Source organism: Calonectris borealis, chromosome 13, assembly GCF_964195595.1.
Source record: "Calonectris borealis chromosome 13, bCalBor7.hap1.2, whole genome shotgun sequence".
In the NCBI taxonomy this organism is placed as follows: domain Eukaryota; kingdom Metazoa; phylum Chordata; class Aves; order Procellariiformes; family Procellariidae; genus Calonectris; species Calonectris borealis.
In genome coordinates, this window is record NC_134324.1 from 23,789,062 (window position 1) to 23,802,037 (window position 12,976).

The 12,976-nt window shown below is 57.1% G+C and overlaps 1 protein-coding gene across 3 annotated transcripts; it reads left to right on the forward strand.

Moving 5' to 3' along the window:
- Positions 1–21: 21 nt before the first annotated feature.
- LOC142087858 (uncharacterized) lies at positions 22–12,119 on the forward strand. Of its 3 annotated transcripts, none has more exons than XM_075162571.1 (6): positions 22–1,045; positions 4,290–4,760; positions 6,523–6,930; positions 8,440–8,544; positions 9,271–9,314; positions 10,371–11,000. In XM_075162571.1, exons 2-6 carry the CDS (start codon positions 4,751–4,753, stop codon positions 10,554–10,556), a joined length of 753 nt encoding a protein of 250 aa, XP_075018672.1. In that variant the 5' UTR covers positions 22–1,045; positions 4,290–4,750; the 3' UTR covers positions 10,557–11,000. The 3 variants fall into 3 exon arrangements, with proteins under 3 accessions (XP_075018672.1, XP_075018673.1, XP_075018674.1); XM_075162572.1 differs by lacking the exon at positions 22–1,045 and adding an exon at positions 11,020–12,119 and having other exon boundaries at positions 4,498–4,760; positions 10,371–10,592; XM_075162573.1 differs by lacking the exon at positions 22–1,045 and having other exon boundaries at positions 4,498–4,760; positions 8,443–8,544.
- Positions 12,120–12,976: the final 857 nt, after the last annotated feature.

Sequence of the window (12,976 nt, forward strand, 5' to 3'; positions counted from 1 at the left end):
TAGTGACACGCATTAGTTTGTCACGCAGACTAATGTGGCTGTCAGATGTTAATGAGTAGAAATAAATTCTTTGTGGGTGTAACTTTTCAGAAGATGTATAGTAAGAGGTGAGAACGCGCTGTGGCCTGGGGTGATGTGTCTGGAGGCGCTGGCTGGTGCCTGCGCAGGGCTGGAGGCTCCTCCCGGCCGGAGGAGGAGGGAGGCTTATCGCAATCCCCAAAATAACCTGGGATCTCTTAACGAGAGGCATCACCTGAGACCACGTCATGCCAAACGCACGGGGCTTCTGCTGTGAAAACGGGCTGTTTGGACCGAAATGCTGTTATTGTTTTCCTGGTGCCGCTTGACTGATGGATGTGCCATTCCCCATGGCAATGGGCTGGTGATGACATCTGTGGTCTGTAAAGTCCTTTCCGTGGGTCCTTGCTTCCCCACCACCATCAAAAAAATATCCTGAGGGCAATTTCAGGAGAAAACAACTTCCATGCGCTTTACCTGTTACCTGCTGGTGGAGACAAACCGTATGTATTTCATATTCGTAGCTGTAAAAGGGCCAGAAGAGGAAGAAGGCTGAAAAAGGAAGAAGTTCTTCCCCAGCCAGTGTAATACGGGAGTTCTCCTTTATGGAGAAACGGTGCCCATCTGCTCAAATTGTGATTTTGGGGGCAAAAGGAAAAGATCCTGAGTCCTGCTCGGTTTTGGACTGCACCTCTCTGACCCTCAGGGAGCGGGGCACCAGGCTGGTAACTCATCCCTGGGCTGCGCTTGCCTTTTGGAGACCTTCAGCTTCCTCTGTGCAGGGACAATCCATGGAGGTGTCAAGGGGTTGTTCTGCCCACCTCGCCCTGCTGTCCCCTGAGCTGCGAATCTCCAGCCTGAGAGAGGAAAATACCCAGTGACGGCTCCCAGCTCCTTCCCATGCCCTGCGGAGGTCCGTGACCAGCAGCTTCCATCCTCATGGTCATGACTTGGCCATGTCCCAGGGCCAGGAGACACAGGCACTTCCCCGTGGTGCTGGTTGCTCGCCCCATCCTGCTCTTCCCAAGTGAGTCCGGGAGGGTCTGAGCCGCAGGGCTGTGGACCGAAGGGTGCCTGAGCTGGGCCGGGAGAAGGGGATGGTGTCCAGGATGGCTCAGTTTGGAGGTGACCCTCTGCAGCACCCGTGGTTTGGGGTTTATTTCTGAGTGCTGGGGGTGTGAAAGGAGGCATCTCCAGCGGGGCTGTGGTAGGAAGAGACCTTTTCTGCTGTGCTTCCATGAAACCAAGGACCTAGCTGGCATTTGTCTTAGATATCAGAGAAACGGGTGGGTTCCCTGAGCTGGAGAAAAGATGTGTTGGGTTTGGCTGCGCTGAGCTCTTCCCTGAGAACGGGTCCCTGCTGCCGCTCACCGACAGCATGGGGGGTACGGTGTCACCTTCGGGTGGCAAACCCAAACCAGGGACGTCACCGAGCCACATGCAGGCGTCTTTGCCCCCGCGACGCAGGCGGAGGCAGCGGTGATTGGGGTGACAATGGCCCCGGCCACACTCGGGGCAGGAAGGAGGGGGTGGGAGCGGGAGGTGTCTCGCTCACCCGTGGGCGGTGGGCTCTGCTGTGAAGCCGGGCAGTTCGGGATGTCACAGGGGCTGCTGTAAATGCTCGTATTTTTAACATTGATGCATTTTTAATCCCTGTTTATTACTCTCGGTGCTTTGCAAATCCTTATTGTAGTGTGGTTTCTCAAGCTCTGCCGTAGATGGCGGAATTCTTAAATTCCTAATTTTTCACTTGCTGGTCGCCCTTGTCCTGCCTTTGCTGCCGGTGCTCTGCAAGGTCCCCAGCTGGGTGCGAGGCGGAGGCCTCCCGCGCTTCAGACGGGTAACGCTGCTTTTGCAGCGCTGAGCCCGCTCCGCAGCCCCGGTTCTCTCCCCTCCTGCCCGCGCGTCGCTCACGGCTCTGCAGTCGCCTTTGTGCTCGTGGCAGGGGGGCAGGGGGGCGTGCAGGCAGCCCGTGTGGAGACGGGGGCTCAGGCATTTCTGCAGTGGGTGCTTAGTGTGTTGGGCTACATCAATTCCCGAGCGTGCACACAGCTCTGGAAGCAAAAGAAGCTTCTAAAGACAACACCTGTACCATTATAACTTTATTTTTAGAAATAACTACAAAGCTGTGAAAGGTAGGCAGGGTGTTTCTATGTCAACACCAGAAAAGCACCCAGGAAGGGACCCTCTGCCTCGTGGGAGGCGAGGATGAGCTCATCCGCAGCAGCTGCAGGCTCCATTCCTGAAAGACTTGTCCAGATGAACGTCGGTGGCTGTGGCAGCTGCGGGGGGCTGAGGTCTGCCCTAAATCCCGGCTGTTCTCCCCAAAGCTGGCCCACAGAGCCGCCGTCCCATGGCAAAGTGGAGCCTCTCGAGCAGAGAAAGGCTTTTTGTCCTGTGTGAGGACTTCTGCCCACCACTGTTAGGTCCATCAGGCCAAAATGGCCAGAGGTAATGGGCACCGTTGGGTGCTGTGCTCAGGAGTGGGGTGTCGCAAGGCTTTTGCAAAGCAAACCCCCATTCTGTGATGCCCCTCATGAGGGTGAAGGCCTTTGAAAAGCAAGGGGACACTTCAGTTCGGGGGGGGAGAGACCCCTGCGAAGCTTCCACCTGCCCTTCATGCTTCAAAGCTCCTTGGGCTGGGTTTGTTGGCACAACAATTTACACTTCTGCAGCTAAGGAGATCTCCAAGAAAAATTGGAGACAAAATCCACCTCAATTAAAGGCAAGTTCTGAAGTTTTCAAGACTTCAGAAATGCTGCCCAACCCCTCTCCTCCGGTGCTGGGGGGGGTATCTGCGTGGATGATTTACTGTGACCATCAAATACTAATGGGCTTTTTTAATATAGAAAAATAAAACCCCACGACTTTCAGAGCTACAGCTTGTGAAGGAGGACCGGGACCATGGAGTAAGATGTGCTGTAATAACAAGAAATCCCCCTGACACAGACGGCCGTGTAACACCCTGCTGAATAAGGCTGAGTTGGCTGCTGAGAGTGCATTTTGAGTGTTCCCATGTAAAGCAGGAGTTCTAGCTCGAACCTTGACCTAATCAGGGAAATACAAACACTGGGTGCTTTGTGCCGGCATCTCTCCGGGGTTTATCCTCTGTGAACATTCAAGCTAATAAATCCCCTGTTTAGCAGTGATCCTAGCTGGGTGCAAATCCGCGAAGGTGAATCGCTTCGCTAGACCTTAGAGGACGAATCCTCTTTAAAGTCATGACAGCATACAGCCCTGGGCCATGTAATCGTCTGCCCCCGCGGTACTGTGACTGTAATGTGGGGATGGTCACACTTCCCAGGTAAGGGAAGAGGGGGGCTGGGGAGCGGAGTCCTGCGGGCTCTGCCCCTTACCGGCTTGCCTAGGTAACGGTGTCGGAAATACCGCTTTTGGGCGCGGATAGAGCAGAACAGAGAGGAACGGAGCGAAAAGCGATGCAGGTTGTTTATTTGGGAGGGGTCAAGGGGGGAGAACGAGCAGGGCAAAGTGAAGAGGAGGGGGGTACAAGGGACAGTTCCCCCCGTTCTCTGCCCGAGTGCGCTCGGTCTGGGCTCGTGCCTGAGCCCGCGGCAAACCCGCGCCAGCCGGGCTGGTGAGTGGGGCGAGGGGGCCGTGAGCCCCACCAGCTGGAGAGCGAGAGCAGGATCGGGCCCTTCGCATCCTTCACGTCCCGGGTGGGGGGGGGGGGGCTGCCCGTGCCGACCGGCTGTTCGGAGCGTGCCGGTGCGTGCTGGGACACGCGCCCTGCCTCGCTGCTGCCTGCGCTTGGGCACGGCACCGCTTGGCTTTGGTGGACCCGGACCTCTCCTGGGCTCAGGGAACCCTCCTGGCTCAGCTCCTCTTAACGTAAAGCTTGATTACTGAGCACCGATACGATTTATAATCGCGTAAAGAGCAATGCCCTATACAAACATACATATTCAGACAGTGTTTCCCAGCTCTAAGCTCTTTAAAAGAACGAGCAACGAGATCTGAAGGCTCTGCCTTGACGGGGCAGGCTCTGGTTTAGATTTTGGGGGTGGGAGAGAAGACCGCTGGAGGTGCTGCAGCACCAAGCCCGCTGCTAACCCTGGGCTGCGGCAGAGCTGGAAGGGGAGAGCGCGACAGAGCACGGTTGGAGGGGATTAGCCGCACGTGGAGGGGCCTGGGGTGGGGGTCCTGGGGGTCCAGAGGTGTCTTGGGAAGGCGAGCAGCCTTGGGGAAAGAGGCAAAAACATCGAGTAAAATGCCATCCCCTCAAATCTTCCGTTGTTCCCAAATCTTCACAGACTACTTCTGCCCTCCAGAAACCACTGCCCTTTCCTGACCATCGCTATCCCCTGCAGCTCCTTCGTCCACCTCCTGAAATGTCGCTGCCCGCCTGCTTTGACACCAGCGCTCCAGCCTTCCTGCTGGAGACTTCTGAGGCACCCTCATCAGTCCAGCCCCCCGAGCCCTCCCCTGGGCTGGCTGCCCCCCTCCCCGGTCCTTGGGTGTCCTGACAGCAGGTATCGTCCTTTTGAGCTGAAGAGAGATTGCAGAGGCACTGATATGCAGCCAGACTTCACCAGGGCTGTCTCAAGTGGCTAAAAGTCAATGGCCCAGAGCTGCTGGCCACTAAGATGTGTCTTCATGCAAACTTTGAGGTCCGCACAGATGCTCAGCTTCTCCTGATTGTGCCTTTGCTGCGCCTCCAAGGCGAGCAAGACGTGATCTCTCTTCGGGGACGCTGCACCTCTGCTCCATCCTGATGCTCGTCGGTAAGTCTGGGATGGGGCAGGCAGAAAGCGACTTGGGGGGTGTAAAAGCTGGGACTGGGATAACGCTGAGCTGACACGATAAGGGGAAGGAGCTGATGGTGACCGTGGAGTGCTCTCCTGAACCACAGAAGGCTAGAAATTTGGGAGGAAGCATCATGATGTGGTTCATATACTCACTGCCAAGCATCTGCCAAAGCCACCCCCCGAGAGCAGCGTCCAGCTGGACCCAGCCCAGCCGCTCTCTGTGCTGCTCACTGCTCCGACTGCCGTACCAGTGCTGTAGTATTTACCACTGGTCATCCCTGGACAGCCCGTGAAGGGCCATAACGGCAGGATGGCTGTAACTTCAGGAGATCTCTTCTGCCTTCATCTATGTGATGATAATATACACGTGAAAAGGCTTTCTCTGGTTCTAGATGTGGGTTGGAAATCACAAACTGAACCCCGAGCGGGCGTTCACAGCAGCTGGCCCAAGCCCTGGCTGTGCCCGTTCCTGCAAGGGAAGACAACTTCTCTCTCGGGCTGAGTGACCGGTGTTCCTCAGCCCACGCAGCTCCCCGCAAGCCCTGGGGAGGCAGAGCCCTTTGCTGCCAGAGCTTTGCAAACCCTTTCGCCTGGGTGAGGACCAGCAGCGAGCAGAGCCAGGGAACCGAGCCGGCTATTCCCTGGCACCCCACGGGCCAAGCTGGGCTGGTCTCCAGCCGGGACCCCCCTCTTCCCCGGGTCCCACGGCTCGTAGCAGCCCACAAGCTGTCAACACCGAGCACAGGAAGAAAGCCTGGGCTCACAAACCCTGCAGCGCTCAGGGGACTGAGGAAGAGTCACCGACTTCCTCCCCTGCCGAGGCGACAGCGCGGAGATGCTCGCTGGCAGCCTGGGCGCAGAGCCGGCTGGGTGCGACCCGGTGCCGGAGGCGTGACTGGCCGGCCAGCGCTCCCGCTTCAGTTCCTCTGCTGTGGCCGGGGCTGGCACCCAGCGCCCAGGGGAGATGTCCTGCGGCCGGCGCCGCTGGAGCCTCGGCTCCCTCCTGCTGCTCCTCGGTGAGTCTGGGCTGAGCTGGGGGTCCCGGGGGACGGGGTGCTCCGCCAGCAGCAGCCCAACGGAGGGGTGCCACGCAGGTGTAGCTCCTTGGCTGGGTGGCAGTGACAGCTCGCCGGTGGCCCCCAGGACCGTTGTCCCCATGCCGTGTGCCATCGGGGACCTGCGCTGGTGTCAGTCCCAGGCAGGGTTACGGTGGCAGGGGCTGCTCCATCCACCGGTAGATGAAGAGCGGGACGGGGGGCTGTGCCTTTGCCTCCCCCTTTCCTATCGGGGCACAAGTACCGAGAGCTGCTTCACGTGTAGATGGCCAGAGAGGCAAACCCGGCCGTGAAACGGCGCAGTGAGCTGAAGCGCCAAGGGACAAATAACGCTGAGGGTGTTGGGTGTTTGGAGCCCACCTCTCAGCCCTTGCCGGGGCTGCTGCCTGGCTCACGGGCAGGCTCAGCCCAGGCAGCTCCCTGCAAGCCAGGAGAGGCAGAGCCCTTCACTGCCAGAGCTCGGGTCCTACATAATATCCCCCTCCCAAAAAAATTCGGATGCAGCAGCTGCGCGTTGCTGAGAACCGGCTTCTGCGCGTGGAGCTGCAGCAAACGGGGTGGTGGGCGAGGCGTGCAGCGGGTGCCCGCGGGAGGCTGCGCCTGGAGGGGGAAGGGGCAGCGGGTCCAGCCCGCACTCTCGTGCCGAAGGGTGTTGCTGACCTGCCTCCTCCTCCTCTCTGCAGGGGGAAACCTGGGTGTCCTCGTCGAAATCCATCAGGATTCGATCAACGGCACCGTGGGTCAGTCTGTGCTCCTGCCCGTCTCCTACAGATTTGATGGTGCTCCTGGCTTCCCAGTGTCGATTCTCTGGACGTTCAGTAACAGCCCGGACACGCTCATCACCTGCACGGTGCTGAACTGCTCCCTGGGTGCCGGGGGGGCTCCCAGCGGCTGCTCTGCAAAATGTTTCTCCCACTCCACGTACCGTGGCCGCGCTGAGCTCTTCCCCCAGAACGGCTCCCTGCTGCTGCGGGACCTGCAGCTCAGCGACAGCGGGGTTTACAGTGTCGCCTTCAGACTGTCATCTCAAGCCTGGCACGTCGCCCTGGCCGTGCACGAGCAGCCTTTCACCCCTGCCCACGCAGCTGAAGGTAAGCGCGAGCGTGCTCGGCGCAGACGCCTCCCGCGCGGCCCCGGTCTGTGGGAAGGAGCGGGCGCTGGCAGAGTACCCGTCCCTCCTCTCGAAGGGACGAGCTGCTGCGGTGAAGAGAGGGTTTCCAGGGATGTCTTACACGGTGCTGTAGGTCTCGTCTCTTCACGGCAGGAAACCCATCCTGTCCCGCGCTGCCAGCTTTATCGCACGTAGGGGCTTCCTGCGCGGCCGGCTGGCTCTACGCGAGAAATGCTCTTTGCCAGCCTTGCGCTTGCCCAGCCCGAGTGGCCGCAGGTGGGAGAGGTGAGCTGAGAAAACCTACGCGCTGCGTGTGGGTCCTGTACTGGAGGAAATCCAGTGTTCACTGGGGAGAATAGGGCGCCCCGGGATAAACCTGTGGCTTCCTGGGCTAAGGAAAATCACCAAGTGACTGGTGTTTGTGCCCGCGCAAGGTGCGTGTATCGGGGGCAGGGGCAGTCAGCTAAGCCGGCAGCCTCGGCCCCTTTGGCAGCGCGGGCTCCTTTAACCTGCCCGAGCCCGGCGCGTTCGTTCCCGCTGCCGCCCGGTCCTGGTGACGTGCCTCACGCCCAGCGCTCTCTGTGTCTGTTTCTTGCTGTTCCCTGGCCTGGTTTATCCCTCTCCACAGCAAACATGGAGGTTTTTTTTAAGACCTGACTTTGCGTTCAGTAAATTCCCAGTTCCCTCCCCTCCTCTGCTGCATCTCTGCCATCTCTCACGGCGTGCAACAGAGCACGCCTCCTTCGTACCGATGACTCTTCCCAACTCTGCTGCCTACGTACAAATACACGAAACAATCTCGTGGCGGTATCTGGCATGGTTGAGTGCAAATCGCTGTGCGTAGCCTCTGAACCTCTGTGCCGCCTGCGCGAGGACTGGCGAGCCCCTTCCCTACGCCCTCCGGCAGTGCCGAGAGACAAGCACGCGGCTCGTGCTCTCTCCAGGATAGAAATAGCTCTGGGAATATTTTCTGGGCTGACATACAAATTCCAGCCTCCGGCCAGCACGGGGTGAAGCTGTCGGCCGCCTTCCTGGCAGTGCCGACAGGGAACCCTCCTGCACGGCCTCCGCACTTCCACGCGGCTTTGGGGGCTGGGGAAGGTGCCCATCACAAACCCCAGGGACCGGTTACGAGTCTGAGCCCTGCCTGGCTCCATGCCGAGCACCCGCAGCTCCCGGCGCCGGCACCTCCGAGGGCCGCGATGTCAGCGTCGCGGCAAGCCCACGGCACAGGGCGGGCAGCCCGCGGGGCGCACACCGCGCAGGAAAGGAAACTCGTTAACACTTGAGCTGTAGGTGCGGGTGGGCTTTCTGCACTGCGATATTTCCTTTGACCTGCGTGTCCGTAGTGCTGCTCTCCAGCTCCTCGTGCTGCTCTCTGATCCCAAGGAGAGTGCTGTAATCAGCAGGAATGCTCTAGAAAATGTGGTGAAACCACTGCAATTACTCGTTTAGGAAACACTTACACCACCTGTTTTCTTTCAAACAGCAGACACCGCGGAGCAAGTCCACCTCCGCTACTGTGCAATTGGAATTTGTTCTTCAGTCTCCCTCCTTCTGCTGTTCCTGCTCTCCTGCTGCATACGGCACCGGGGTGAGTGGACCTGCTCCTGCTTTTGACCCTTCCAGCTTGCATCCTCCAGCTTGCCCAGGCACAGTCGTGGGTGTTAAAGGTGGTGGAGGGCTCAGGAGTTGCCTGGGTTCTGCTCTTCACACCAAAATTATTCCTTCTGTAAGAGCACCTCTCAAATGTGCCACCTCCTTCCAGTCGTAAGAGTTGCTGAACACATTTCAAGTTCCTAATGCAGCTTAACGAAGCAGAAGCACCGTGCGGGTCCGTTCCAATGGTTTTCTGGAGAACTCATACCTTTTGGTGCTGAGACCAGAACCAAGACACTCCAACATATCTAGTCTGTAAAAGAGGTACAGTTTCATGGCCTCTGGGATGCACCTTCTAAGTGTGGCCATGACTATTCTGTTGTAGTCACTTTAAAACTCCAGCTGGGGAGAATACCTTGGGCTGTTTCCACTTTAAAATAAGCCAACAAGGTGCATATCTCCACAGCTTCCATCAGCGATGCCTTCAAAACCTTCATCCCTGAGGACGCCTTTGTCAGGAAACAAATTCATTTCTTTCCAAGGGGGAGATTTCACTTGCACTTAGAGAAAGTAGTTACAGAAACCTCCATCTTAAAGGCAAAATGCACATCACCCCCTGGTGAAAGTGCCAGTAGAGCAATCCTGGTTCTCCAGCGCTGGGAGAGAGGACGGTGCAGACCATCAGCGTGTCTGCCAGATAATAAAACTCTCTTTTTCCTAGGTGCAGCTCAGCGGAAGAAGAGGAGAATCATTAAACAACAACAGGTACGGGGGAAAATCTGAAAGCTCTTGGGCACAGGCAGCTGGGTAACTGCTAACCGCTGGCTTCAATAAGAGGGACTGAGCTGCAAGAATCGGGTGCTGGATATAAAGTTAAGACGTTAATTCATTATTGTGAGGGAAAGCTGCAAAGTGCCCTTTCCCCAGCTGCTCTGCAGCCGCATGCCCCCTCCACCTCCCTCCCGGTCAGACCCCAAACCGACGTGAACCTTGCCTGCACGGCTGAGAAGCCCTGGGACAGCCTTGGCCAGCAGCAGCAAGGAAAATGCAGAACAGTTAAATGCAGAGAAATGTGCAGGTAATCATCCCTCCCTGCTTCCCGGTCTTATGAATTTAAAGCGCTCCTTCAGGGGTCGGTGTGGGTGATCTGGGGACTCGCCTCACACAGAGTTTTACCTGTGAAAAATAAACAAAGCAGAGAGAAGGAGGCAAAGAAACCTAAGAGGGAGAGGTGAGAGCGGGATGGCTCAAGGCATTTCCCTGCCCGCCACGTAGTGCTGGGGAAGGTGACTCCGTGGGCTGGAGTCCCGGGTGTCCCAGAAGTACTAGAGTGCTCCAGAGAGCATGGCTTGCCGATCCTACCAGCCTGCAGCTCCTTCCACACAAAGAGGGTTTTGTGATTATTTTTTTTCCGGTGAAAATAGCCAAGGTCGAGGGTAGGTTCCCCAGCCTGTGCCCTCTGCTCTGGAAACCACGACAAAACTCCAGCAAAGGTTTTCATCCCTGTTTCCAGCATCCATCGAGCTCTCCCATCTGCTCTCCAGGCTGTGTCTGTTCTCTCTGAGAGGTCCCTGGGCAAAGCAGATGTCACCCTCCGCTGCACCTGATGGGCTGAGCCAGTTTGGCATCCCTGGGGTAGGGGAGCTGGGACCAATGTCCCCCCACCGCTACCGTGGGTAAAGCCATCTGGGCTCTGCGTAGCTCCTGCCTCTGCCAACCCCCCGTTGCATGAGGACAGTCAGTAGCTCTGGACCCCTCCCAATCCCAGCACAGCCTCTGGAGAAGGCTCTCATCTTTGCTGGTTTCTTTGTACTTCTCTAGGTCTCAAGTGTGGAGGAGTCCCCCACGGAAAGCACTGTGGTGAGGGACGTGGCAACCATTTATGCCAGAATCGGAGACAGCTTTGAACAGCCACAGCCGAGACCAACACCAGAGGTCGTGTACACATCCATAACTTCTCCTGGTCCACCGGGACTGGACACTGGACCCTACCATCTCCTGGCGTGACTGTGGGAGCTGCCTCAAGCAGGAGCTTTGCAGAAGGTAGTCGTGCCTCGGAGCAAAGAGGACGGGTTGGTCACTGGTGCTGTCTCTGCTGATGCTGCGCCCTCGGTGCTCCCCCTCCAGCGGCTCCGTGCACTGAGCCTAGGCTGGAAAGGACTTGGAGCAACAGAGTACAGAGATGCATTAATTTGCCTCAAACTGCACTCTCTCTCGAAGCTAGTTGTAGTTTCTCCTTGAGAATTCCTGAGTCTCAAAGACACCAGGCGTAAGAGAAAGATGCCCAAGGCAAAGGCAAATCAACATTTCGTCCGTGGGAAGCTTCCATAGACTCATCTTAGTTTGAGGGGTAATGGAGAGCATTAAATGGATTTTAATCTTGTGTCCCAGGTTCACTACCAATAGCCTTGTCACATTAAAAGAATATATGAACATCCTTTGACCTGAAAAGTTGTCCCTATTTTTATAGGTATGCCAAGTAATTGTTGAGCAGACTCTTCCTACAATGAAATTTGCTTGGCCTCAGGATCCCACCAACAGGTTCCTCCACTGTTGTTTTGGAATGTCCCGTTGAAGCACAAGGAGATGGGGCTTTCTACGACGGATTTCCTGGCACGTAATGCCACTTCCTCAAAACTGCATGCATGGGCGGAAGAAGGCTGAGCTCTGTAATTCTAGTTTAAAATTAAAAGTCCACGTCTCCCCCAGCAGCGCCAGCATTTTCAGGCATCTTAAAAATGCAGTGAGGGCATAAATTGGGTTTTTTTGCCTCTGGGTTTCACAGAAAGCCAGTTAGTATGTACCAAAACATGGGGCCCCATCAGCAATAAACGGATGCTACAAAAGGAGGAGAGCCCTTAGCATCTCCCAACCGCAGCCGCTGTCGGCGCATGCAGCGATGGCCAGGCTGCAGGGCAGGACTCCCATGGAAACTGCTGCTGCTGCCTCTCTCCCTTTTTTGGGTGCTCCTCCGTCAGCTGGGATGATGTTCAAGAGGGATGATGCTGGAGATGATGTTCAAAGCGCCAAGCGCAAGGAATCTGCTCCTGCCGGTGCTGCACCTTCCCTCCAGGCAGGAAGTAAAGAGCACCCGACACCTCCAGCAGCACTGGAGGCTGCCCCCGCGCTTCTGGCTGCTGTTAGCAAGGGAAGACAACTTTTTCTGGAGAAAAACAGGCGGTGGCACATGCAGCTTTTGCTTTCTTCTTGCCTGCACCTCCAGCTGAGGGTCCTCCAGCCCCTCTCCCGGCAGCGGGTGGAAGACCTGCCTGGTGGCCTGGCTGCTCTGCTCTCGGAAAGCCTTGCCAGCGTTCGTGATGGCAGAGCTTTGCTCCAGAAAACAGAAGTGTTTTGTGGTTCAACGAAGCCACAAAAGCTGAAAACTTGCATTAGGTAAAGCCTGTGGTTAATGTGAGGCCTTAAGTAGCAGGAGAAAGGAAAGTACTAAAAAAAAAAAGTGAAGAAGCAGCAAATAAGCACACAGGAACGATGGCTTCCACTCCTCAGGCTGAAGCACGTATGGTCACTGCCTTGCTGACCGCCCTCGCGGCAGAGCTGGGGGTCTGCCTCTGCCCCTCTGGAAACGCCGTCCCTGGGCAGCATGGGGGGCTCGGGGGGGCTGCTCAGGCTGGCCCCTCTCTGGCCGGCTCAGCTGGCGCTGGTGTGGGGATGAAGGGAGCGGAGAGGAGCCATGGAGCCCATTGAAAGGGTCAGCAGAATAGCCGCTTAGCCAGAATATAAAAAAGAAGATCCGAAACTTATCACAGATCTAGAAGGGTCATATAATAAAGAGGGGTGGGCTCTCACCCCACAAAGGAAACTAATCACCCCTGTGCCCGGTAAACCACAAAATGATCTCAGCCCTGGAGCAAAATGAAGACCTAGAACTGAATTCGTGTATCCCCTAATCACCCAGAAACACCACTGCCCCATTACCAGCATCTCCCAGAGCAGCCTCTCCCGGAGAAAACACCTCCGGGGAGCCCAGCCCACGGGCTGTGCCAAGGAAACACCCCAGGCTGAGCCGCTGCTTCCCAGAAGATAACACCAAGAGGCAGGAGCAAGCCCTGGCCCTCTGCAGATCTGTCAGTAAAGCTTTTTTAGCTCTTGCAGGGCGTGCACAGACCGTCCCGTACCTCCTCTACCCTTGCGTTGTCCTCTTCTGCTCCGCACAGCGGTACCCGGGCGGTATCTCCGGTTGCTGCGTGGTGCCGAACGCCCGCAGCGGGAGAGGAAAACTCACGCCCTGAAGCCGCAGGCGCCGCCAGCTGCTGGTTTGGTTTGGGTGTCTGTAGTTCGGACCTGCGCTCCATGGGGGGGTTAAACCCTCCCCGTGGGACTCGGGCCTTGGCGTTGCCCCAGGAGCTGTGGCACCCCTGCGAAGCGGGCTGATCTCCGTCTGAACGTTTTCCTGAGCTGCAGAAATG